At 46.0% G+C, this 27,834-nt stretch overlaps 1 protein-coding gene across 1 annotated transcript; it reads left to right on the top strand.

Annotated features, from left to right (window-relative positions):
• Positions 1 to 503: 503 nt before the first annotated feature.
• On the top strand, positions 504 to 26,873 carry LOC128701880 (CD209 antigen-like protein D). Its single transcript, XM_070101072.1, has 4 exons — positions 504 to 691; positions 22,666 to 22,707; positions 23,112 to 23,291; positions 25,134 to 26,873. Exons 1-4 carry the CDS (start codon positions 541 to 543, stop codon positions 25,376 to 25,378), a joined length of 618 nt encoding a protein of 205 aa, XP_069957173.1. The 5' UTR covers positions 504 to 540; the 3' UTR covers positions 25,379 to 26,873.
• The last annotated feature ends 961 nt before the right edge of the window (positions 26,874 to 27,834 follow it).

The following is a 27,834-nucleotide window of genomic DNA, read 5'->3' as shown; positions in this document are numbered from 1 at the left end:
AGTTTGGCTTCTCAAATCCTACTCTTCCTGCTTCTGTCTCCACTTTTGTAGTATTCGAAGCTCAGGACCACGAGATCAATAGATCCAAAGGGCCTTCCATATGTGATGTCCTCAAACTTTGAACTACTCAAGGTGAATACTAGGTCCAGTATTGCTGGTTCGTCCTCTTCTCTCTCATTGGTAGTGTCCCTAACATGTTGGTGCATGAGGTTTTCCAGTACCACCTCCGTCATCTTAGCCCTCCACGTTTCTGGTGTCCCATGTGGCTCCAGGTTTTCCTAGTCAATTTCTTTGTGACTGAAGTCCCCCAAAACTTATAAGTTTGTCCTGACTGAGTGGGCCCATCTTGCCACTTCGGCTAGTGTATCAACCATTGCTCTGTTGCTCTCGTGAATGTGTGTGTGTTTTGTGTGTGTGTGTGTGTGTGTGTGTGTGTGTGTGTGTGTGTGTGTGTGTGTGTGTGTGTTGGCAAGTATAAAGCGAGGATCAACAGTGCAGTTATCATCACTGCGACATCAACACATCTCGGGGGAGGTCACCATGGCAACATTTAGGTGCGTGCAGCTTCTGGTGTTGGCTGTTACAGCGGCTGCCGAGTCAACACAGATTTTACAGGAATTATCCAACACCCTCCTCCTCAACCAGCTGGCAATATCTAATTTGCTAGCAGAGAGAGACTCAGGCGTCAGAGGTAAGAACAACAACAGTAGTGTGATGATGGTAATGTGCTAGCAGAGAGAGACTCAGGCGTCAGAGGTAAGAACAACAACAGTAGTGTGATGATGGTAATGTGCTAGCAGAGAGAGACTCAGGCGTCAGAGGTAAGAACAACAACAGTAGTGTGATGATGGTAATGTGCTAGCAGAGAGAGACTCAGGCGTCAGAGGTAAGAATAACAACAGTAGTGTGATGATGGTAATGTGCTAGCAGAGAGAGACTCAGGCGTCAGAGGTAAGAACAACAACAGTAGTGTGATGATGGTAATGTGCTAGCAGAGAGAGACTCAGGCGTCAGAGGTAAGAACAACAACAGTAGTGTGATGATGGTAATGTGCTAGCAGAGAGAGACTCAGGCGTCAGAGGTAAGAATAACAACAGTAGTGTGATGATGGTAATGTGCTAGCAGAGAGAGACTCAGGCGTCAGAGGTAAGAATAACAACAGTAGTGTGATGATGGTAATGTGCTAGCAGAGAGAGACTCAGGCGTCAGAGGTTAGGGCAACAACAGTAGTGTGATGATGGTAATGTGCTAGCAGAGACTCAGGCGTCAGAAGTAAGAACAACAACAGTAGTGTGATGATGGTAATGTGCTAGCAGAGAGAGACTCAGGCGTCAGAGGTAAGAACAACAACAGTAGTGTGATGATGGTAATGTGCTAGCAGAGAGAGACTCAGGCGTCAGAGGTAAGAACAACAACAGTAGTGTGATGATGGTAATGTGCTAGCAGAGAGAGACTCAGGCGTCAGAGGTAAGAACAACAACAGTAGTGTGATGATGTAGAGTACAAGTGAAGATGGAGTCGTGGCTTACTAGTGGAGACACACCTCGTGGTTATAGTGGTTTTATGTTGTAGTAATTTGAGTTTTGTTGGCAGGTTTTGTGTTTGGTATTAATTACATTTTTGTAATTTCACACTTGACATTAATTATCTCCAGCTTCATTCATTATGTCTTACTCTTAACTTATCGTTGGGTAACATAATTTATCTGTATATTTGTATACAAAAACAGTAAATTTTAATTCTCAGACATTATTAAAATTCTTCACATTACTTGTTCTCATCTGAGTTTTATATATCCATCAGCTTGACGTCGTCCTGGTTAATCTTGTGAAGCAATATTACCGCGTACCGGTCTATTGTCAGAAATATTTTACCTGTTATGATCATGTCTCAACTAGTGTACCGTTTGTGGATGAGTGGAGCAAATTCCCGAGTACCGTCGTAGAAGCTAAGACGTTTTAAAAATAGGTTGGATAAATACATAAGTGGGTATGGGTAGGTGTGAGTTGGACCTGACTAGCTTGTGCTACTAGGTCGGAAGCAGTGTTTCTCCCTTAAGTGAATGTGACTGACTTGACTAGTTGAAGATTGAGACACTTATGCAGCATATGGGAATCTTTATTCAAGAAACGTTTCGCCACACAGTGGCTTCATCAGTCCAATACAAAGAGGAAGGCGTAAGGAGTGGAGGAGTATGAGGTAATCAGTCCCTCAGCCTGGAGACGATGTGTTCAGTCCATCAATCTTGTAGAATGTACAGCATAGGGCCGTAGACGTGGCTTATATACTGTAGTGAGGTGACTTGAAGCAGACGGAGGCGGGAATGGTTTTTCAAACCATTCATCACAACTGTCAGACACTGCAGCATCATGGGATCTTCTTACAAAGAATTCTTCAACGCTTGTCCAACCTTTGGACAAAGACCTACTTCGACTAGTGGATGGTACCACTATGATCCCGCCTCCGTCTGCTTCAAGTCACCTCACTACAGTATATAAGCCACGTCTACGGCCCTATGCTGTACATTCAACAAGATTGATGGACTGAACACATCGACTCCAGGCTGAGGGACTGATTACCTCATACTCCTCCTCTCCTTACGCCTTCCTCTTTGTATTGGACTGATGAAGCCACTGTGTGGCGAAACGTTTCTTGAATAAAGATTCCCATATGCTGCATAAGTGTCTCAATCTTCAACTTGTCGGTTTTTCAAACCATTCATCACCACTGACTTGACTAGGTTAAGGCATTGATTTAAGACGGTGGGAGAGTTGGATCTGCCTCGCATGGGCCAGTAGGCCTGCTGCGGTGTTCTTTCTTATATTCTTATGTTTGTGTGTGTACTCACCTGTATGTGGCTGCAGAGATCAAGCCATAGCTCCTGGCCACGTCTCTTCGCTGATCGCTACTAAGTCGACTCTCTCCCTGCTCCAAAAGCCTTATCGTACCTCTTCTTAAAGCTATGCATGGATCCTGCCTCCACTTCATCACTCTCCAGATTATTCTTCCTGGCTGAAGAAATACTTCCTAACATTCCTGTGACTTATCTGAGTCTTCAACTTCCAATTGTGACCCCTTGTTGCTGTGTCCCATTTCTGGAACATCCTGTCTCTGTTATTATATCCCCCCTGTCCCTCCTGTTCTCCAGTGTCGTAATATCAATTTCCCTTAGCCTCTCCTTGTAGAACATGCTCCTTAGCTCTGGGACTAGTCTCATTGCAAACCTTTGCACTTTCTCTAATTTTCTGATGTGCTTACCCAAGTGTTCGCTCCAAACTCGTGCTGCATACGTACACGGTGTACAGAGTCCTGAACAAACACCTTCTTACAGTCCAAGAAAATGCAATCTACCCGTCCCTCTCTCTTGTGCCTTATGTTACTTTGTCATAAATCTCCAGTAGGTTTGTGACACAGAATTTCCCTTCCCTGAAGCCGTGCTGGTTGTCGTTTATAAGTTGGTTCCTTTCTACTAGCTCCACCACTCTCCTCCTGATAATCTTCTCCATGACTCTGCATACTATACACGTAAGTGGCACCAGTCTGTAGTTTAATGCCTCTTGTCTGTCTCCTTTCTTAAAAACTGGACTACAATTGCCATCTTCCATACCTTAGGTAGTTGCCCAGTTTCAATGGATGTGTTGAAGATTTTTGTTGTGGCACACACAGCATCTCTGCTCCCTTTCTAAGGACCCATGGAGAAATGTTGTCTGGTCCCACCGCCTTTGAGGCATCATGTTCACATAACAGCTTCTTCACCTCCTCAGGTGTGAGTATTTCATCCAGCACTTTCTTGTGTACCTTCCTATTCTGACTTCCTGGAGTCCTTCTGGTGTCTGTGAATACTATAAATCTCATGCTGAGCTCCTCAAATACTTCTCGGTTATTTCTTGTGAACTCCCCACCTTCCTTCCTCAGTCTGATTACCTGATCCTTGACTGTTGTTTTCCTCTCCTGGTGTGGCTGTACATCTCGACTTTCAATGCTATGTCGTTTTCGTATTGTCGATGGGTGTCCCACCTCTTGTAAGTTACTAATCTGTTACCATTCTGTCCTGGGCACATGTCAGTTAGAGATTAGGCCTGTGAGTGAATGTGTGTGTTTGTGTGTGTGCGTTAGTTATTATTTTGTCCTAGGCACAAATCTATTAGACACTAGGCCTGTTGTATATGCGTGCGTGTATGCATATGTACTCACCTAGTTGTACTTACCTAGTTGTACTCACCTAGTTGAGGTTGCAGGGGTCGAGTCCTAGCTCCTGGCCCCGCTTCTTCACTGGTCGCTACTAGGTCACTTTCCCTGAACCGTGAGCTTTATCATACCTCTCTGTGTTTGTGTGTGTGTGTGTGTGTGTGTGTGTGTGTGTGTGTGTGTGTGTGTGTGAGTGTGTATGTATGTACGTGTGTGTGTGTGTGTGTGTGTGTGTGTGTGTGTGTACTCACCTATTTGTACTCACCTATTTGTGGTTGCAGGGGTCGAGTCCTAGCTCCTGGCCCCGCCTCTTCACCGGTTGCTACTAGACCCTCTCTCTCCCCGCTCCATGAGCTTTATCAAACCTCGTCTTAAAACTGTGTATGGTTCCTGCCTCCACTACGTCATTTTCTAGGCTATTCCACTGCCTTACAACTCTATGACTGAAGAAATACTTCCTACTATCTCTCTGACTCATTTGTGTCTTCAACTTCCAATTGTGGCCTCTTGTTTCTGTGTCCCCTCCCTGGAACATCCTGTCCTTGTCCACCTTGTGTGTGTGTGTGTGTGTGTGTGTGTGTGTGTGTGTGTAATTGTACTCGCCTAATTGTAGTTGCAGGGATCGATACTCAGCTCCTGGCCCCGCCTCTTGACAGATTGCTGCTTGGTCCTCTCTCTCTTTGCTCCCTGAGCTTTGTCGTATCTCGTCTTAAAGCTATGTATGGTTCCTGCCTCCACTACATCATTTGTTAGACTATTCCACTTCCTGACAACTCTATGATTGAAGAAATACTTCCTAACATCCCTTCTTTGACTCGTTTGAGTCTTCAGCATCCAACTGTGACCCCGTGTTTCTGTGTCCCCTCTCTGGAACATCCTGTCTCTGTCCAACTTATCTATTCCAGGCAGTATTTTGTATGTCATTATCGTGTCTCCCCTGACCCTCCTGTCCTCCAGCGTCGTCAGGCCGACTTCCCTCAACTTTTCTTCGTAGGACTTTCTCATGAGCTCTGGAGCTAACCTTGTTGCACACCTTACCACTTTCTCTAATTTCATGACGTGCTTGACCAGGTGTGGGTTCCAAACTGGTGCTGAATATTACAGTATGGGCCTGACATACAAGGTGTACAGTGTCTTGAACGATTCCTTACTAATGTATCGGAACGCTGTTCTCAGGTTTGCCAGGCGCCCATGTACTGCAGCAGTTATCTGGTTGATGTGTGCTTCTGGAGACGTGCTCGGTGTTATACTCACCCCAAGATCTTTCTCCTTGAGTGAGGTTTGCAGTCCTTGTCCACCTAGCCTATACTCTGTCTGCGGTCTTCTTTGCCCTTCCCCGATCCTCATGACTTTGCATTTGGCGAGGTTGAATTCGAGAAGCCATTTGCTGGACCAGGTGTTCAGCCTGTCCAGGTCTCTTTGTAGTCCTGCCTGATCCTCATCCGATTTAATTCTCCTCATTAACTTCATATCATCTGCAAACAGGAACATATAACCGGGTTTGTTTGGTAGAACTGAAAGTAGTGAGTAAAATGATACGTCTTCGGAGGCTTCTTACTTTATTGTTAAGTCGTGGTGGGTACACAGGCTTGTGTGTTGTGCCCATGGCCCGGGTAGGCCATGCCCACGAGGGAGAGAAGAGTGGACAGTTCTTGACTGCGTGAAGTGTGTCGCCAGAGTGAGAGCATGGCAAGGGCAGGCAGACTGGCGTGCCCACCGAGAGGCCTGGCTAAAGAGGGCAGCACTTAGTGCCACGAAATATGAACTAAGCTGGCAGACAGCATGGGCTGTCTGCGCAGACAGTACAGGCTGTCTACATACGCTCGGCCACCTACCTCAATACTGGTGGTAAAGAAACTCGGTCTCTCTCTCGTAGGAACAGGGCACAGAACACAAAATAAAAACATATATATACATATGGACATGGAAAAAAAAACTTCCTACAGGGAGGGAAGAAAAAAACATGTGGGGTGTGCTGAACATCGTGGTCATAGGCAGTGAGCATCTATGGGGATCACTGCACGCCTTCCTGCATCTGGACAGATACTGCAATGCAGGAGACATCGCTGTGGCTGAGCTGTGACGTAACAGGGTACGGCCTCCTCTGGAATGGTGAAGCAGTCATCGTAGGAGTCGCTGCAGGTTTTCACTCAACCTGGGGCACGACATACTGGTGCCCTCGAGTGAGGCGTCGACAAAACTCGGCAACTGGGCAGGAGTTCTGGCAAGCGACTCAGGAAGACACTTTTCGACTGGTACTGTCTCTGGGCTGTCACTGCCAGCGAGCGTGGAGCGAGTCGTGGAGCGAGTTGTGGCAGAGACGACTGGGCAAAATGTCTGGGAGTTGTAACATCATACACCAGACTGCAGTGAGTGAGCTAGCAGTCAAAGTGACATCATCTTTGTGCAGGCTGCTCACTGAAGCTTGTGACATGAGGCTGACACAGCGCCTGCCGACAGGGCTAACTGCGGCTTGACAAGTGTCATTCTCTCGGCAGTTGGAGTTATAGCAGAGGTTAGTCTAAGCGTCCCCAGACTTGTTTCTCTACATATAACTGCACTCTGAAGGTCTGGAGGTGAAGTGAAACAAATCTCGAGGGGAATCATAGCAGGTACAATTCTGCAGAACATCTCGAGCGACGAGCATAAGAGCTTTCTGTACAAGGGGGCTCGGGGCTCAGGGCTGTCTGATAACAACTGTCAAACGCACTGGTCACATCAGGTGGCTTAGCACAGTGGTGCTACTCAGGTCTGGCTCAGACCTCACTGGACACACGGAAACTACACACCCACGGTACATGCGGTACACTAACATGTAAGAACACTGACTGAGAGGAATTAATTAACACACGACATATATCTTCTCTCAATCTTCTCGACAATCTGAAATAATTACTAGAAACACTCGATGTGACATCATGTGATGCCACGAGGTGACGTCAGCAGCACTGTGATGTCAGCAGACATTTCGAGGTGATGTCAGGCAGACATCGTGACGTCATGAAGTCGGTCAGCATCGTCGGTGACGTCAATGTGATGTGGGCAGCAGACCACAGCATGAGGCCTGGGACATTTGGTAACTCACGTGGCTTGTAGATCTACGTGACATCGCCCACACCCAACGTGGCGTCGTGATCCACGTGGTGTCGTGATCTACATGGCATGCTGATCTACATGGCATGCTGATCTACATGGCTTCGAGTGGCCTCAGGCACTGTGATACACAGCTCTGGCAATGAATCACTCGAAAAACAGCAGAAAACACAGGAGAGGGAGTGGCAGTGGTGAGTGTATGGTAGACGGGTGAGCATGAGTAGGGCGAGTTTGGGCGAAGTGAAGAACGGCCACTTCCTCCTCTCCCACATACACGTGGAGAAACTCACACTGGACGCAGAAATCACCACAAAACTCACCTCTGGCTTGCTGAAACAGCTGTGCTAAGCTGAACAACAGCAACATACAAGTGACACTGAACATGTGACTTGAGAAACAGCGTGGGACACTGTAGCATGGGGTCACTGGGACGCCACTTACAATTCTCGAAGAAATTCGGCAAATTTCGGCTGGATCCTGCTTGTACCTGTGTCTGGATGCTGTAATGTGCAGACATGACATCAGGATAACTGGTTGAGAGACGGATGCTTGTTGTGTAGGGTGATGAAGTAAACAACTTCATTCCTTCCTTCCTCTCTCTGGGCAAACACACTTCTGCGACCACCGCTGCTACCAATGTTTAATGAGCCCACCGCTGCCACCATTTATAACTGGGTTTGTTTGGTAGAGCTGAAAGCGGTGAGTAAAATGATACGTCTTCGGAGGCTTCTTACTTTATTGTTAAGTCGTGGTGGGTACACAGGCTTGTGTGTTGTGCCCATGGCCCGGGTAGGCCATGCCCACGAGGGAGAGAAGAGTGGACAGTTCTTGACTGCGTGAAGTGTGTCGCCAGAGTGAGAGCGTGGCAAGGGCAGGCAGGCTGGCGTGCCCACCGAGAGGCCTGGCTACCGAGGGCAGCATCTTAGTGCCACAAAATATGAACTAAGCTGGCAGACAGCATGGGCTGTCTGTGCAGACAGTACAGGCTGTCTACAAACACTTCAGAGTCTATCTCTTCAATCATGTCATTCACATATACCAGAAATAGCACTGGTCCTAGGACTGACCCCTGTGGGTCCCCACTCACAAAAGGCGCCCACTGTGATACCTCATCACGTACCATGACTCGTTGTTGCCTCCCTGTCAGGGATTCTCAGATCCATTGCAGTGCCCTTCCCGCTATACGCTCTTGATCCTCTAGCTTCTGCACTAGTCTCTTGTGAGGAACTGTGTTGAAGGCCTTCTTGCAGTCCAAGAAAATGCAATCAACCCACCCCTCTCTCTCGAGTCTTATTTCTGTTATTTTGTCATAAAACTCCATTAGGTTTGTGACACAGGATTTACTTTCCATGAAACCATGCTGGCGGTTGTTTATAATCTTGTTCCGTTCCAGGTGCTCCACCACTCTCCTCCTGATAATCTCCATGTGTGTGTGTGTGTATGTGCGTGTGTGTGTGTGTGTGTGTGTGTGTGTGTGTGTGTGTGTGTGTGTGTGAGAGTGTGTGGGTGTGTGTGTGTGTGTGTGTGTGTGTGTGTGTGTGTGTGTGTGTGTGTGTGTGTGTGTGTGTATGTGCGTGTGTGTGTGTGTGTGTGTGTGTGTGTGTGTGTGTGTGTGTGTGTGTGTGTGTGTGTGTGTATGTGTGTGTGTGTGTGTGTATGTGTGTGTGTGTATGTGTGTGTTTATGTGTGTGTGTATGTGCGTGTGTGTGTGTGTGTGTGTGTGTGTGTGTGTGTGTGTGTACTCACCTATTTGTACTCACCTATTTGTGGTTGCAGGGGTCGAGTCCTAGCTCCTGGCCCCGCCTCTTCACCGGTTGCTACTAGGCCCTCTCTCTCCCCGCTCCATGAGCTTTATCAAACCTCGTCTTAAAACTGTGTATGGTTCCTGCCTCCACTACGTCATTTTCTAGGCTATTCCACTGCCTTACAACTCTATGACTGAAGAAATACTTCCTACTATCTCTCTGACTCATTTGTGTCTTCAACTTCCAATTGTGGCCTCTTGTTTCTGTGTCCCCTCCCTGGAACATCCTGTCCTTGTCCACCTTGTCTATTCCACGCAGTATTTTATATGTCGTTATCATGTCTCCCCTGACCCTCCTGTCCTCCAGTGTCGTCAGGCCGATTTCCCTTAATCTTTCTTCATAGGACATTCCCCTTAGCTCTGGAACTAACCTTGTTGCAAACCTTTGTACTTTCTCTAGTTTCTTGACGTGCTTTATCAAGTGCGGGTTCCAAACACGGTGTACAGTGTCTTGAATGATTCCTTACTAAGGTATCGGAATGCTGTTCTCAGGTTTGCCAGGCGCCCATATGCTGCAGCAATTATCTGATTGATGTGTGCTTCCGGAGACATGCTCGGTGTTATACTCACCCCAAGATCTTTCTCCTTGAGTGAGGGTTGCAGTCTTTGGCCACCTAGCCTATACTCTGTCTGTGGTCTTCTGTGCCCTTCCCCTATCTTCATGACTTTGCATTTGGCAGGATTAAATTCGAGAAGCCATTTGCTGGACCAGGTGTCCAGTCTGTCCAGGTCTCTTTGAAGTCCTGCCTGGTCCTCATCAGATTTAATTCTCCTCATTAACTTCACATCATCTGCAAACAGGGACACTTCTGAGTCTAACCCTTCCGTCATGTCGTTCACATATACCAAGAATAGCACTGGTCCTAGGACCGACCCCTGTGGGACCCCGCTCGTCACAGGTGCCCACTGTGATACATCATTACGTACCATGACTCGTTGTTGCCTCCCTGTCAGGTATTCTCTGATCCATTGCAGTGCCCTTCCTGTTATATGCGCCTGATGCTCTAGCTTCTGCACTAATCTCTTGTGAGGAACTGTGTCAAAGGCCTTCTTGCAGTCCAAGAAGATGCAATCAACCCACCCCTCTCTCTCTTGTCTTACTTCTGTTATTTTATCATAAAACTCCAGAAGGTTTGTGACACAGGATTTGCCTTCCGTGAATCCGTGCTGGTTGGCATTTATACTCCTGTTCCGTTCCAGGTGCTCCACCACTCTCCTCCTGATAATCTTCTCCATAATTTTGCATACTATACACGTCAATGACACAGGTCTATAGTTTAGTGCCTCTTTTCTGTCTCCTTTTTTGAAAATGGGAACTACATTTGCCGTCTTCCATACCTCAGGTAGTTGCCCAGTTTCCAGGGATGTGTTGAAGATTGTGGTAAGTGGTACGCACAACATATCTGCTCCCTCTCTAAGGACCCACGGAGAGATGTTGTCCGGTCCCATTGCCTTTGAGGTATCGGTGTCCCTTAGCAGTTTCTTCACCTCCTCCTCATCTGTATGTATGTCGTCCAACACTTGTTGGTGTATTCCTTGTTGGTGTCCCCATCTGGTCTGTCCCCCCAGAGTCCTTCCTGTCTCTACTGTAAATACTTCCTTAAATCTCGTGTTGAGCTCCTCACATACCTCTTGATCGTTTCTTGTGAGTTCTCCACCTTCTTTCCTCAGCCTTATCACCTGGTCCTTGACTGTTGTCTTCCTCCTAATGTGGCTATACAGCAGTTTCGGGTCAGATTTGACTTTCGATGCTATGTCGTTTTCATACTGTCGCTGGGCCTCCCTCCTTATCTGCGCATACTCGTTTCTGGCTCTTCTACTAATCTCCTTGTTTTCCTGGGTCCTATGCCTCCTGTACCTTTTCCATTCTCTGTTGCACTTAGTTTTTGCCTCCCTACACCTTCGGGTAAACCAAGGACTCGTTTTGGTCTTCCTATTATTTCTGTTTCCCTTGGGAACAAAACTTTCCTCTGCCTCCTTGCACTTTGTTGCCACATATTCCATCATCTCGTTTACTGATTTTCCTACCATTTCTCTGTCCCACTGAACCTCCTGCAGGAAGTTTCTCATACCTGTGTAGTCCCCCCTTTTATAGTTTGGCCTGTCCCCTTCAGTTCCTGTTACCTTCTCCACTTGTAACTCTACTATATAGTCAAAACTCAGAACCACATGATCGCTAGCTCCAAGGGGCCTCTCGTAAGTGATGTCCTCAATGTCTGAACTGCTCAGGGTGAACACAAGATCCAGTCTTGCTGGCTCATCCTCCCCTCTCTCTCTGGTTGTGTCCCTGACATGTTGATGCATGAGGTTTTCAAGTACCACATCCATCATCTTGGCTCTCCATGTTTCGGGACCCCCATGTGGCTCCAGGTTTTCCCAGTCGATCTCCCTGTGGTTGAAATCGCCCATTACCAGTAACTTTGCTCTGCTCGAGTGAGCTCTTCTTGCCACCTCAGCCAGTGTGTCCACCATCACCCTGTTGTTTTCTTCGTACTCCTCTCTTGGCCTCCTGCAGTTCTGTGGTGGGTTATACATCACTCCAATGACTACTTTATGTTCTCCGGACTGAATTGTACCTACAATGTAGTCTCTTTCTCCAATCATGTCCATGCCTTCCATTTCCTCAAATCCCCATTGGTGTTTTATGAGCAGTGCAACCCCTCCTCCCCCTCTACTCCTTCTATCTTTCCTCAGGATCTGATATCGTGTTGGGAAGACTGTGTCTGTTATTGTCTCAGTAAGTTTTGTTTCTGTGACTGCTATGATGTCTGGGGATTTTTCACTGGTTCTTTCATTCCACTCCTCATGTTTATTCGTTATTCCATCCGCGTTTGTGTACCAAACCTTTAGTTTCTTTTCTATCATTGTGGTCATGCAAGTATATTGGGGTTGGGGGAGCGAGAGCCTTGGTGGGGGCCTATATGGGGCTGTGGTGTAGGTGGGGTTTGTGTTGATGGGGGTGGGGTCAGAATGCCCAAAAGGGACAGCTGTTGGGGTGAGGTTTGTGATATGGGGGTTGGTGGCAGAGGGAACAGTGAGTGGGTTGTAGTATAGGTTGCTCAGTTGCGTTGGGAATGTCGCGGGTGGAGTCTTTTGGTGGGAGATTCTGTGGGGTGTGTTTGCCCTTCCTCCTGTGTCTGGGTCCTGCTCATTTTCATTGCTTCTCGTTCCTCCTTGCGTCTCTGTACCCTCTCTTTCAGTGTAGTCCTTTCTTCTTGTGTTCTGTCGCGGTCGAGGTATACTCTCTGGTACCCCTCTTTGTCCCTCAGTCTTGCTTTCTCTTGCAGAATCCTGGTTCGAACTGATTCTTCCTTGAAAGTTACTCTGACAGGCCGTATCCTTCCACTCGCAAACCACCCAATTCTCTGAAAATTTGTCACCTGGGTCATATTGCCCTCCCCTATTGTTTTCATGATGCCTTCAATCATTTTTTTCTCCTCCTGTTTTATTTCTTCGAAGTTGGCCCCCTTGGCTTCTTGGAGCCCGTACACAAAAACTGACCTCGCCCTTTCCTCCTCCCACTGAGTCTCCATCTGCTTCCTCTGAGGCATTTTATTTCCTTCCATTGACATGTTCCTGCCTTCAGTCCCTGTCATATCTGAAACTTCTATTCTCAGTGAACTGTCTTTCCTGACCAGCTGTCCCTTGCTACTGCAGTTGGCTGTTAGAATCTCTGCATATAACAAACCTTCATTGTCTTCGGACCTGTCGCTTGATCTTAGTGTGCTTATCGTCTTTTCCCTGGCCCCACGTGGGTCTGATAGGGCCTTCGTGTACGGCATGTCTCCGTTGTTGCTTACCATCCCCTTGTCTGCGCCTGACTTTGAATTTCCTTCATTGTCTTCGGACCTGTCGTTTGATCTCAGTGTGCTCATCGTCTTTTCCCTGGCCCCACGTGGGTCTGATAGGGCCTTCGTGTACGGCATGTCTCCGTTGTTGCTTACCATCCCCTTGTCTGCGCCTGACTTTGAATTTCCTGATGTCACATCTGAATTGTCATTTGTATCTCTAATCTGTTTCAGGCTTTGCAGTTTCTCTTCTAAGCACTGTATCCTAGCTTCTTGTGTGTGTGTGTGTATGTGCGTGTGTGCGTGTGTGCGTGTGTGTGTGTGTGTGTGTGTGTGTGTGTGTGTGTGTGTGTGTGTGTGTGTGTGTGTGTGTGTGTGTACTCACCTAATTGTACTCACCTAATTGTGGTTGCAGGGGTCGAGACTCAGCTCCTGGCCCCGCCTCTTCACTGATCGCTACTGGATCCTCTCTCTCTCTCTGCTTCCTGAGCTTTGTCATACCTCTTCTTAAAACTATGTATGGTTCCTGCCTCCACTGCTTCACTTGCTAGGCTATTCCACTTGCTGACAACTCTATGACTGAAGAAATACTTCCTAACGTCCCTGTGACTCGTCTGAGTCTTCAGCTTCCAGTTGTGACCCCTTGTCCCTGTGTCCCCTCTCTGGAACATCCTATCTCTGTCCACCTTGTCTATTCCCTGCAGTATCTTGTATATCGTTATCATGTCTCCCCTGACCCTTCTGTCCTCCAGTGTCGTCAGTCCGATTTCCCTCAACCTTTCCTCGCACGACATTCCCCTGAGCTCTGGGACTAGCCTTGTTGCAAACTTTTGTACTTTCTGTAACTTCTTGACGTGCTTGACCATGTGTGGGTTCCAGACTGGTGTTGCATACTCCAGTATGGGCCTAACATACACAGTGTACAGTGTCTTGAACGATTCCTTATTAAGGTATCGGAACGCTATTCTCAGGTTTGCCAGGCGCCCGTATGCTGCAGCAGTTATTTGGTTGATGTGTGCCTCCGGTGACGTGCTCGGTGTTATGGTCACCCCAAGGTCTTTCTCCCTGAGTGAGGTCTGTAGTCTTTGTCCACCTAGCCTATACTCTGTCTGCAGTCTTCTTTGCCCCTCCCCAATCTTCATGACTTTGCATTTGGCAGGGTTGAATTCGAGAAGCCAGTTTCGGGACCACATGTCCAGCTTGTCCAGGTCTCTTTGCAGTCCTGCGTCATCCTCATCCGATTTAATTCTTCTCATCAACTTCACATCATCTGCGGATAGAGACACTTCAGAGTCTATTCCTTCCATCATGTCGTTCGCTTATATCAAAAATAGCACTGGTCCTAGAACTGACCCCTGTGGGACCCCGCTCGTCACAGGCGCCCACTGTGATACCTCTTCACGTACCATGACTTGTTGCTGCCTCCCTGTCAGGTATTCCCTGATCCATTGCAGTGCCCTCCCTGTTATATGCGCCTGATCCTCCAGCTTCTGCGCTAATCTCTGGTGGGGAACTGTGTCAAGGGCCTTCCTGCAGTCTAGGAAAACGCAATCAACCCACTCCTCTCTCTCATGTCTTACTTCTGTTACCTTGTCATAAAACTCCAGGAAGTTTGTGACACAGGATTTGCCTTCCATGAACCCATGCTGGTTTTCATTTATAATCTTGTTCCGTTCCAGGTGTTCCACCACTCTGCACACCATGACTTTGCACACAATACATATCAGAGACACAGGTCTGTAGTTTAGTGCCTCATTTCTGTTTCCTTTCTTAAATATGGGGACTACATTTGCTGTCTTTCATTTCTCAGGTAGTTGCCTAGTTTCAAGGGATGTATTGAAGATTGTGGTAGGGGCACGCACAGCATCTCTGCTCCTTCTCTAAGGATCCATGGGGAGATGTTGTCCGGTCCCATCGCCTTTGAGGTATCAAGGTCACTTAGCAGCTTCTGCACCTCCTCCTCGGTTGTTTGTATGTCATCCAACACTTGTTGGTATATTCCCTCTTGATGTTCCCTTCTGTGCTGTCTTCCCACAGCCCTTCCTGTCTCTACTGTAAAAACTTCCTTAAATCTCCTGTTTAGCTCCTCACATACCTCCTGATCATTTCTTGTGAGTTCTCCACCTTCTGTCCTCAATCTGATCACCTGGTCTTTGACTGTTGTCTTCCTCCTGATGTGGCTATACAACAGTTTTGGTCAGTGTTTATTTTCGATGCTATGTCATTTTCATACTGTCGCTGGGTCTCCCTCCTTACCTGTGCTTACTCGTTCCTGGCTCTGCGACTGATCTCCCTATCTTCATGTGTTCTCTGCCTTCTGTATTTTTCCATTCTCTATTGCACTTTGTTTTTGCCTCCTTACACCGTCGGGTAAACCAGGGGCTCGTTCTGGTCTTCCCATTGTTTCTTTTGCCCTTGGGAATAAACCTTTCCACTGCCTCCTTGCATTTTGTTGTTACATATTCCATCATTTCGTTTACTGGCTTTCCTGCCAGTTCTCTGTCCCACGGAACCTCCTGCAGGAAGTTCCTCAACCCTATGTAGTCCCCATTTTTATAGTCAGGCTTTTCCCATTCAACTCCTGTTACTCTCTCCACGTGTGCGTGTGTACTCACCTAATTGTACTCACCTAATTGTGGTTGCAGGGGTCGAGACTCAGCTCCTGGCCCCGCCTCTTCACTGATCGCTACTGGATCCTCTCTCTCTCTGCTTCCTGAGCTTTGTCATACCTCTTCTTAAAACTATGTATGGTTCCTGCCTCCACTACTTCACTTGTTAGGCTATTCCACTTGCTGACAAATCTATGACTGAAGAAATACTTCCTAACGTCCCTGTGACTCGTCTGAGTCTTCAGCTTCCAGTTGTGACCCCTTGTCCCTGTGTCCCCTCTCTGGAACATCCTATCTCTGTCCACCTTGTCTATTCCCCGCAGTATCTTGTATGTCGTTATCATGTCTCCCCTGACCCTTCTGTCCTCCAGTGTCGTCAGTCCGATTTCCCTTAGCCTTTCCTCGTACGACATTCCCTTGAGCTCTGGGACTAGCCTAGTTGCAAACCTTTGTACTTTCTCTAACTTCTTGACGTGCTTGACCAGGTGTGGGTTCCAGACTAGTGCTCCATACTCCAGTATGGGCCTAACATACACAGTGTACAGTGTCTTGAACGATTCCTTATTAAGGTATCGGAACGCTATTCTCAGGTTTGCCAGGCGCCCGTATGCTGCAGCGGTTATTTGGTTGATGTGTGCCTCCGGTGATGTGCTCGGTGTTATGGTCACCCCAAGGTCTCTCTCCCTGAGTGAGGTCTGTAGTCTTTGTCCACCTAGCCTATACTCTGTCTGCGGTCTTCTTTGCCCCTCCCCAATCTTCATGACTTTGCATTTGGCTGGATTGAATTCGAGAAGCCAGTTGCTGGACCACATGTCCAGCCTGTCCAGGTCTCTTTGCAGTCCTGCCTCATCCTCGTCCGATTTAATTCTTCTCATCAACTTCACGTCATCTGCGAACAGGGACACTTCAGAGTCTATTCCTTCCATCATGTCGTTCACATATATCAAAAATAGCACTGGTCCTAGAACTGACCCCTGTGGGACCCCGCTCGTAACAGGCGCCCACTGTGATACCTCTTCACGTACCATGACTCGTTGCTGCCTCCCTGTCAGGTATTCCCTTATCCATTGCAGTGCCCTCCTTTTTACGTGCGCCTGATCCTCCAGCTTCTGCACTAATCTCTTGTGGGGAACTGTGTCAAAGGCCTTTCTGCAGTCTAGAAAAACGAAATCTACCCACCCCTCTCTCTCGTGTCTTACTTCTGTTACCTTGTCATAAAACTCCAGGAGGTTTGTGATACAAGATTTGCCTTCCATGAACCCATGCTGGTTTTCATTTATAATCTTGTTCCTTTCCAGGTGTTCGACCACTCTCCTCCTGATAATCTTCTCCATGACTTTGTACACAATACATGTCAGAGACACAGGTCTGTAGTTTAGTGCCTCGTTTCTGTTTCCTTTCTTAAATATGGGGACTACATTAGCTGTCTTCCATTTCTCAGGTAGTTGCCCAGTTTCAAGTGATGTGTTGAAGATTGTGGTTAGAGGCACGCACAGCATCTCTGCTCCTTCTCTAAGGACCCATGGGGAGATGTTGTCCGGTCCCATCGCCTTTGAGGTGTCAAGGTCACTTAAGAGCTTCTTCACCTCCTCCTCAGTTGTTCGTATGTCATCCAACACTTGTTGGTATATTCCCTCTTGATGTTCCCTTCTGTGCTGTCTTCCCACAGCCCTTCCTGTCTCTACTGTAAAAACTTCCTTAAATCTCCTGTTCAGCTCCTCACATACCTCCTGATCATTTCTTGTGAGTTCTCCACCTTCTGTCCTTAATCTGATCACCTGGTCTTTGACTGTTGTCTTCCTCCTGATGTGGCTATACAACAGTTTCGGGTCAGTCTTGATTCTCGATGCTATGTCATTTTCATACTGTCGCTGGGCCTCCCTCCTTACCTGTGCGTACTCATTCCTGGCTCTGCGACTGATCTCCCTATTTTCGTGTGTTCTCTGCCTTCTGTACTTTTTCCATTCTCTATTGCACTTTGTTTTTGCCTCCTTACACCGTCGGGTAAACCAGGGGCTCGTTCTGGTCTTCCCGTTGTTACTGTTTCCCTTGGGAATAAACCTTTCCACTGCCTCCTTGCATTTTGTTGTTACATATTCCATCATTTCATTTACTGGCTTTCCTGCCAGTTCTCTGTCCCACTGGACTTCCCGCAGGAAGTTCTTCAACCCTATGTAGTCCCCTCTTTTATAGTCAGGCTTTTCCCATTCAACTCCTGTTATTCTCTCCACTTACAGCTCTACTATGTATTCAAAGCACAGAACCACGTGGTCGCTAGCTCCTAGGGGACTCTCATACTTGATGTCCTCAATATCTGAGCTGCCAAGGGTGAACACAAGGTCCAATCTTGCTGGTTCATCCTCCCCTCTCACTCTGGTAGTGTCCTTAACATGTTGGTGCATGAGGTTTTCCAGCACCACGTCCAACATCCTGGCTCTCCATGTTTCGGGACCCCCATGTGGCTCCAGGTTTTCCCAGTCAATCTCCCTGTGGTTGAAATCCCCCATAACCAGCAACTTTGCTCTGCTGGAGTGAGCTCTTCTTGCCACCTCAGCAAGTGTGTCCACCATTGCTCTGTTGCTCTCTTCATATTCCTCTCTTGGCCTCCTGCAGTTCTGTGGTGGATTATACATCACTGCAATGACCACTGTGTTCCTCAGACTGAAGTGTACCTGCTATGTAGTCTCTTTCTCCCGTCTCATCTATTCCTTCCATTTTCTCGAATTTCCATCTGTTTTTTACGAGCAGAGCAACCCCACCTCCCCCCTGCCCCTTCTATCTTTCCTCATGATCTGGTATCCTAGTTGGAAGATTGCATCTGTTATTGTCTCCATGAGTTTTGTTTCTGTAACTGGTATGATGTCTGGGGACTTCTCATTGATTCTTTCTTGCCATTCCTCATGTTTATTCGTTAATCCATCTGCATTTGTGTACCAAACCTTCAACTTCTGTTCTAATACTGTAACTGTGGTGCACGGAGTGGAAACAGAGGGATCGGTGTGTGATGGTTGGTTTGGATTGTTCAGTTGCCTTGGGGGTGTCATGGCTGGAGTCCTTCTGCAGGTGTTTCTGGGGGGTGCGCTTGTCCTTCCATTTGATCCTGGGTTATTCTGCTCTCCTTTTTCATTTCCTCCCATTTCTCCTTTCGTTTTTGAACTCTCTCTTTCATTGTCTTCCTTTCGTCCTGTGTTCTGTCTCGATCGAGGTACACACTCCGGAACTCCTGCTTGCCTCTCAGCCGTGCTTTCTCCTGCAGGATCATGGTTCGGGTTGATTCTGCCTTGAAAATTACTTTGAGAGGCCGATTCCTTTTCTTTGTGAACCACCCAATTCTCCGAAAATTTGCCACCTGGGTCATGTCCCCCTCGCCTATCACCTTCATGATATCTTCAATCGCTTTTTTCTCCTCCTGCTTTCTTTCATCATAAGTTTCCCCTTTAGCTTCGTCTAGCCCATAGACAAACACGGATCTTTCCCTTTCCACCTCCCACTGTGACTCCCATTGCATCTTCTGATGTGTTTTAGTTCCTTCCCGTGGAATGTTCCTTCCTTCAGTCCCTTCCCTAGTTATGGCCCCTATGCTTCTTGGTTTATCCTTCCTGCTCACCTGCTCCTGGCCCCCACAGGTATCTGGTAAGGTCCTTGCACATGTCCTAGTTCCTTCAATGTCTTCCAACCTCTCATTCTGTCCTAGTGTGCTCCCTGTCTTTGTTTTGGCCCCATGTGGGTTTGACAGGACCTCTGCATACAGTTTAGTTTCCATGCTTCCTTCAGACCTGTTGTCTGTGTTTGATGTAGCCATTGCCGATGCTACTTCTGTAATATCTTTGTCTCTGTGCTGTTTCAGATGTCTCAGCTCCTCTTCTAATCTATCTTGATTTCTGCTGCTGTGGCCTGTTGCTTCCACCTTCTGCATTCTGCTGCTAACATCTCTTCCATCTTCCTTTCCAGCTCATCTAGTCTCCTTCCCCAGTCTTCCTCCCTTTTTTTGAGCTCTACCTCCCATTCCTCCCTCCCAGATTCGTCCTTGGAGCCCCTTGTCCTCATCCTGGTTAGGGGGAGGGGAATAGATGGTTAGGAGAGGGGATGTATGGTTGTGGGGGAGGGGGAGGATGGTTATTGGAGGGGTAGAGATAGTTGGGGGAGGGGGTTAGATGGTTTGGGGGAGAGAGGGGATGGATGGTTATGGGGGAGGGGGAGGATGGTTATTGGAGGGAGAGAGGGAGGTAGTTGGGGGGTTAGACGGTTTGGGGAGGGGTTAGGTGGTTTGGGGGAGGGGTAGGTGGCTAAGGTGAGGTGGTTAGGGGAGGGGGGGTACGTGTTTGTGTCAAGTGGTGGAGAGTGTGTGGGTGTGTGTGTGTGTGTGTGTGTGTGTGTGTGTGTGTGTGTGTGGTGTGTGTGTGTGTGTGTGTGTGTGTGTGTGTGTGTGTGTGTGTGTGTGGTGTGTGTGTGTGTGGGGTATGTGGTGTGTGTGTGTGTGTGTGTGTGGTGTGTGTGTGTGTGTGTGTGTGTGTGGTGTGTGTGTGTGTGTGTGTGTGTGGTGTGTGTGGTGTGTGTGTGTGGTGTGTGTGTGGTGTGTGTGTGTGGGGTGTGTCTGTGTGGTGTGTGTGGTGTGTGTGGTGTGTGTGTGTGTGGTGTGTGTGTGTGTGGTGTGTGTGTGTGGTGTGTGTGTGTGGTGTATGTGTGGTGTGTGTGTGTGTGTGTGTGTGTGTGTGTGTGTGTGTGTGTGTTTATGTATGTATATGTGTGTATGTGTGTGTATGTATGTGTGTGTGTGTGTGTGTGTGTGTGTACTCACCTAATTGTACTCACCTAATTGTGGTTGCAGTGGTCGAGACTCAGCTCCTGGCCCCGCCTCTTCACTGATCGCTACTGGATCCTCTCTCTCTCTCTCTGCTTCCTGAGCTTTGTCATACCTCTTCTTAAAACTATGTATGGTTCCTGCCTCCACTACTTCACTTGCTAGGCTATTCCACTTGCTGACAACTCTATGACTGAAGAAATACTTCCTAACGTCCCTGTGACTCGTCTGAGTCTTCAGCTTTCAGTTGTGACCCCTTGTCCCTGTGTCCCCTCTCTGGAACATCCTATCTCTGTCCACCTTGTCTATTCCCCGCAGTATCTTGTATGTCGTTATCATGTCTCCCCTGACCCTTCTGTCCTCTAATGTCGTCAGTCCGATTTCCCTTAACCTTTCCTCGTACGACATTCCCTTGAGCTCTGGGACTAGCCTTGTTGCAAACCTTTGTACTTTCTCTAACTTCTTGACGTGCTTGACCAGGTGTGGGTTCCAGACTGGTGCTGCATACTCCAGTATGGGCCTAACATACACAGTGTACAGTGTCTTGAACGATTCCTTATTAAGGTATCGGAACGCTATTCTCAGGTTTGCCAGGTGCCCGTATGCTGCAGCGGTTATTTGGTTGATGTGTGCCTCCGGTGATGTGCTCGGTGTTATGGTCACCCCAAGGTCTTTCTCCCTGAGTGAGGTCTGTAGTCTTTGTCCACCTAGCCTATACTCTGTCTGCGGTATTCTTTGCCCCTCCCCAATCTTCATGACTTTGCATTTGGCTGGATTGAATTCGAGAAGCCAGTTGCTGGACCACATGTCCAGCCTGTCCAGGTCTCTTTGCAGTCCTGCCTCATCCTCGTCCAATTTAATTCTTCTCATCAACTTCACGTCATCTGCGAACAGGGACACTTCAGAGTCTATTCCTTCCATCATGTCGTTCACATATATCAAAAATAGCACTGGTCCTAGAACTGACCCCTGTGGGACCCCGCTCGTAACAGGCGCCCACTGTGATACCTCTTCACGTACCATGACTCGTTGCTGCCTCCCTGTCAGGTATTCCCTTATCCATTGCAGTGCCCTCCCTTTTACGTGCGCCTGATCCTCCAGCTTCTGTGTGTGTGTGTGAGTGTCTACCCTTGTGTGTGTGTGCTTGTGTGTGAGGGAGGGAGGGTTAGGGGGGGTAGGTTGTGTGGTTGAAAAATCCGTCATGTAGGCACAAATTTAGTCTCATGTATCTTTCCCAATTATCTACTCTCTCCACTTATTGCCCTTTCTGGATTTACGTATTAATTGTTGCTGGTTATTATCATTTTCCTTGTTCACATTGAGAGAGGATTTCCAAGCTTTCTAAGTATTCTTACTGCTAATAACTACCGGTAGTAACACTACCTGTGTGCGTGTGTGCATGTGTGTGTGTGTGTGTGTGTGTGTGTGTGTGAGAGTGTGTGTGTGTGTGTGTGTGTGTGTGTGTGTGTGTGTGTGTGTGTGTGAGAGTCTTGTGCGGTGTAATGACTGGCCGCAACTTCTTGTGACCTGACACAACCCTCCTGGGACCTGACCCTAGCACCGTCTTACAATGTTGCCCTTAAAAGCTTGTCCCACCTATCTTCTCACACTCGTCAACACTATATTCTCTATGTCTATGCTATTTCTATTCTAATTCTGGTAATAGCTTGCAGGAGTGAGTGACCAGTATCAAACAGTATGCAAGGCCAGCCAGGGCCGTGAACATGCAAACCACAAATAGGCGAATAAACTTGCGGTGACAGTTGCCAGCTGCTGATGACGAAGTCGTCGTACGTAGGCCTTAAATCCCTATTTTGGAGATCCTTCACCCGTGATGATTATAACCATATATTCTCATACATTCCGCTTCCTCATGCGATTTCACTCTTCACTGATGATAGTATACACTTCACATTATATACACTTCACTTTATATGTATAATGGCACGCAACTTGTCGTGACGACACTTCTTCAGGCCTACCGCTACCAATGTGGCAACAGCACCTAAGACCTCCAACGGTTTGCGCTTTGAAATATTATGATTTCAGCTTTCCTCTCACTTTCTTTAGCTAATAACTTTAATTATCACTCGTAGTATTGTTCACTGATGTTCCACTACCACTGATTACTGCTAACTGTTATTGCACGCCATACAACGCTAAGGATCTCGGAACCTTGTTACCCACGTCTTCACCCCACGGTGTGTGGTGTGTGTGGTGTGTGTGTGTGTGTGTGTGTGTGTGTGTGTGTGTGTGTGTGTGTGTGTGTGTGTGTGTGTGTGTGTGTGTGTGAATAAAGCAATGACTGTTGTAATAAGATTTGTTAATAATATAAATTTCAAGACATGATATATAAACTTGAGGTTCGGCCTTACATTGCAGATTGTCGCTGTTCGGGAGGTGAAGAGGAATCTAAGCGTAGAAGTAAGTAATGCTCTGACTACTTTTATCTATTATCTGTGTTATATCTATAAACTATCAAATTTTCCTTATCAACCAAGAGCTGTTAAATAATTTTTAAAGCATGTTAAATTAGGTATTTGCAGAAGAGTCATACATCAAACGTTATTACATATATTGTATACTAGAACATCCTGGTGTGGAATCATTTTTGATTCCCTCAACATTTCACTGCTTCTCTTTCTTCAGATTCAACGGACTTATGAGAATTGGTAAAAGGTGTCAAATTAAGAAACTAGTTTTAGCCTTTTCTTTCCCTTGTGATTATACTTTTCCTTGTTAAACAATTAACTGAATATTTTTTTTTCATTTCATGTCAATTAATCATCAATCTATAGTGCAACTCATCAAATTAATGTTATCCGTAGTGGCTCTAAGTTGCGAGAGACCATTCGTATTCCTGCACGGTCACTGTATCTTGGTGGAGTCACAGAAAACGGGCAACTGGAATGAAATGAAAACATTCTGCAACCACAAAGGCACCGAGATGGTAAAGGTGGACAGTGAGAACTTTATGTATTATCTTGTCAAGTACCTCCACGGGAACGGTGAGATCTTGTTCTAAAGTATTATTTTGTTCTTAAAGAATACTTTGATATATTATTATTATTATTATTACGCTAAAATGTAGGATTATACAGTGCCTGAGGGGGGATGTGGAAGATATTCAGGCTAAATTCAGGGAACAGGAGCACAGATTCAATTCCGTAGATCAAGAGCCCCTCATGATCGTCAAGGAACCTTCCTGGAGGGGCCTTGATATATAATTCTCTGAAATAAAGGCAAAGAGGACAAAAGAGAGTGCAAAAATTATAGGGTAATAAGTCTGTTGAATGTACCTGGTAAAGTGTACGGTAGAGTTATTATTGAAAGAATTAAGAGTAAGATGGAGAGTAGGATAGCAGCTGAACAAGGAGGCTTTAGGATAGGTAGGGGGTGTGTTGACCAGGTGTTTACAGTGAAACATATAGGTGAACAGTATTTAGATAAGGCTAAAGAGGTTTTTGTGGCTGTTATGGATTTGGAAAAGGAGTATGACAGGGTGGATAGGGGGGCAATGTGGCAGATGTTGCAGGTGTATGGTATAGGAGGTAGGTTACTGAAAGCAGTGAAGAGTTTTTACGAGGATAGTAAAAGTAGGCCTTAGACAAGGATGTGTGATGTCACCGTGGTTGTTCAATATACATTTATAGATGTGAAGGGAATGCGAGGGTCTTGGCAAGAGGTGTGGAGTTAAAAGATAAAGAATATAACAAAGTAACAGCTGTCACAGTTGCTCTTTGCTGATGACACTGTGCTTTTGGGAAATTCTGAAGAGAAGTTGCAGAGGTTGGTTGATGAGTTTGGTAGGGTATGTAAAAGAAGAAAATTAGAAGTGAATATAAGAAAGAATAAGGTGATTAGGAAAAAAAAAACATTAGGTAACGAAAGATTGGATATCAGGTTGGAGGGAGAGAATATGCAGGAGGTGAATGTATTCAGATATTTAGGAGTGGACGTGTCAGCGGATGGGTCTATGAAGGATGAGGTGAATCATAGAATTGACGAGGGAAAAATGGTGAGTGGTGCACTTGGGAGTCTCTGGAGACAAAGAGCTGTCCTTGGAAGCAAAGAAGGGAATGTATGACAATATAGTTACATGGGTGTGAACCATGGGTTGTGAACGTTGCAACAAGAAGGCTGGAGGCAGTGGAGATGTCATGTCTGAGGACAATGTGAGGTGTGAGTATAATGCGGAGAACTGGTAGTCTGGAAATTAAGAGGAGGTGAGGGATTACCAAATCTATTATCCAGAGGGCTGAGGAGGGGTTGTTGAGGTGGTTCGGACATGTAGAGAGGCTGGGACAAAATAGAATGAGTTCGAGTGTATAAATCTGTAGTGGAGGGAAGGAAGAGTAGAGGGCAGCCTAGGAAAGGTTGGAGAGAGAGGGTAAAAGAGGTTTTGTGTGCGAGGAGCTTGGACTTTCAGCAAGCATGTGTGAGCGTGTTAGATAGGAGCGAAAGGAGACAAATGGGTTTTAGGACCTGACGAGCTGTTGGAGTGTGAGCAAAGTAACATTTATGAATGGATTCAGGAAAACCGGCAGGCCGGACTTGAGTCCTGGAGATGGGAAGTACAGTGCCTGCACTCTGAAGGAGGGGTGTTAATGTTGCAGTTTTATAACTGTTGTGTAAAGCTCCTCTCTGGCAAGACAGTGATGAATGATACTGAAAGTTTTTCTTTTTCGGGCCACCCTACTTTGGTGGGAGACGTCCGATGTGTTAATAAAAAACTGAGACACTAATAATGTATAGAAACCTCATTTATAGAGTTTACATGTTACTTTAGTGTCCTTTTTCTTTCAATTCGCCTTTTTTTCACAAATTGCTTTTTGATATATTTTTAACAGGCTTAGCTGTGGTGGATTATTGGGTCGGAGGATCAGATCAGGATAACGAGGGAACGTTCTTCTGGCCCGATGGTACCCGAGTCAAGATGGGAACACCGTTTTGGGGTGACGGTCCTGACGACCATATCCAGGAACCTGATGGAGGCGCCGGCCAGAACTGTATTGGAATGTGGAAAGACGATCATTATTTTCTCTTCGATTATAACTGTAATGACAGAATTGGAGTTATTTGTGAGAAAGTGTAACTTAAATAACAGTCACAATACCGTGACTGGAACAGTACACAAATAACCCGCACAAAGAAGAGAGGAGCTTATCACGACGGGTACTTCTTCCTTTATTATTTTCCCCCCTCTAGCTCCCTTGTGGGCCCCTAGTTCCTTTGTGGGCCCCTAGCTCCCTTGTGGGCCCCTAGCTCCCTTGTGGGCCCCTAGTTCCCTTGTGGGCCCCTAGCTCCCTTGCAGTGCTCCTCTTAATATCTGACTGACTCCACTACTTACTACTACTACTCCGTGATAAATGGTTTTGAAAACCGACAGCTTGAAGAACTGAGACACTTAAGCAACATATGGGAATCTTTATTGAAGAAATGTTTCGTCACACAGTGGCTTCATCAGTACAATACAAAGCAGGAAGGTATAAGGAGAGGAGGAGTTAAGGTAATCAGTCCCTCAGCCTGGAATCGATATGTTCTGTCCATCACTCTTGTAGAAGTGTGGCTTATATACTGCAGTCAAGTGAGTGGAAGCAGCAGGAGGCGTGATCATAGTAGGACCATCCACTAGTGTAATAATAATATTAATAATAATAATAATCTTTATTTACTACAAGTACATGTACATGGTATACAGTCCTAGCTGACAACAATGACATACTACTACATAGAAAGCCATTTGTTATGCTGATCATCTCGGGCAAATTAGGTCAGTGTCCCAGGATGCGACCCACACCAGTCGACTAACACCCAGGTACCCATTTTACTGATGGGGAACATAGACAACAGGGAATCGAACCCAGGCCCTCGCCGTGTGAAGCGAGAGCGTTAACCACATCCAAAGATTGGACAAGTGTTGAAGAATTCCTTATATCAAGATCCCATGATGTTGCAGTGTCTGACATGTGATAAATGGTTTTGAAAACCGACAGCTTAAAGAATTCACTGTTACTACTACCTCCACTACTACCTTTCTCGTCCCGTCCCTTTCTGCTGGTCTATATAATCTCCATCCTTCTCTCCTTTTCGTTAGTGTGACTTTGTAAATGGTCGAAGTAGGACCGAAACGTCGTCGTAAGCTCCTCTCTCTTATGTGCGGGTTGTTTGTGTAAAGTGTAACTTGTGTGAAATAATTCCTGCTTGTTGCCTCTCAAGCGAGGCTGTCGTGTTGTCTTTAGAATAATATATATATATATATATATATATATATATATATATATATATATATATATATATATATATATATATATATATATATACGTATATATATATAATCAATAAGACATGTTTGTTTCTCTTTGAGAAAAATTTATCATGTAAACAAAAGGTTGCCTGTCGCCCCTGACTGTACAATATAAATTATACATTTACCACTTAATCCACCTTAATAATGTAAGTGGTGTTATATTTGTTATGTAACTGTTATTTTAACTGTCTTCAGTCAAATTATCATCGATTATTTCAAGGAACAAGTGTTGAATTAAATATTGAGAATTAAACAATTCGATTTACAAAACACTGTTTAATGTTGTTTTTCTCTTCACAATGAATTATTAAGGAATTATTAACATTGGTTCATATAAAATATCAGTAATGTTTTAAATGTTTATACATTTTTGCTATGAATATCTTGTAGCTTGAACTGACGCATAATAATAATAATAATAATAATAATAATAATAATAATAATAATAATAATAATAATAATAATAATAATATATCTTTATTTTTTACAAGTACATGTACAAGGTATACAGACCATAGTTGACATCAATGACATACTACTATATAGAAAGTCAATTTTGTCCCAGGATGCGACCCATACCCATTTATCCATTTTACTGATGGATGAACATGGACATTTCCCCAAGGCCTTCACCCTTCCTCTTTCTTTATTAACTATCCCCACATTACCCTTCTCCCATTTCCTTTTAAACCAACAGTCCACATAATTACTTATCCCCTCAGTTGTCACCAACATTTGCCCCTTAGTATAACCTTCTAAATCGTCACTAACCTCTAAAAGTATTATAGTGGACTCCTGTTGTCTAATTCGAAAATTTCTTAACACACTACCCGACGGTTTATCTCCCCATAGTACGGCATCCATCCCCGCCCTAACCCTTATTTCATCAAATCTTTCATTATGTATTTCCTTTAATCTATCTCTTAACCCTGATATTTTCTTCAAAAGCCTCCTCCCTTTCTTTATATTTATAAAACCCCGCGATACCAGGTTTAGCCCTATTTTCCCACCAATCCAAAATACTCCCTACCCCATCCCTTACCCTCCACAATTGTCTCCACCAGTCTCTAAACTCCGCATTCACCATCTCACTCCTCACCAACCTCGCATTTAACTTCCAGAAACTTGAATATACCTTTACCACTCCCTCCCAATCCAGCTCTACCAAAACTGCCCTATGATCCGAAAATCCCACATCCACTGTTTTTACCCCTCCTACACTAACTGCTCCCGTTATATAA

The sequence above is a fragment of the Cherax quadricarinatus genome, chromosome 75 (genome assembly GCF_038502225.1).
Source record: "Cherax quadricarinatus isolate ZL_2023a chromosome 75, ASM3850222v1, whole genome shotgun sequence".
NCBI lineage: Eukaryota > Metazoa > Arthropoda > Malacostraca > Decapoda > Parastacidae > Cherax > Cherax quadricarinatus.
This window is presented reverse-complemented; position numbering and strand designations above follow the sequence as displayed.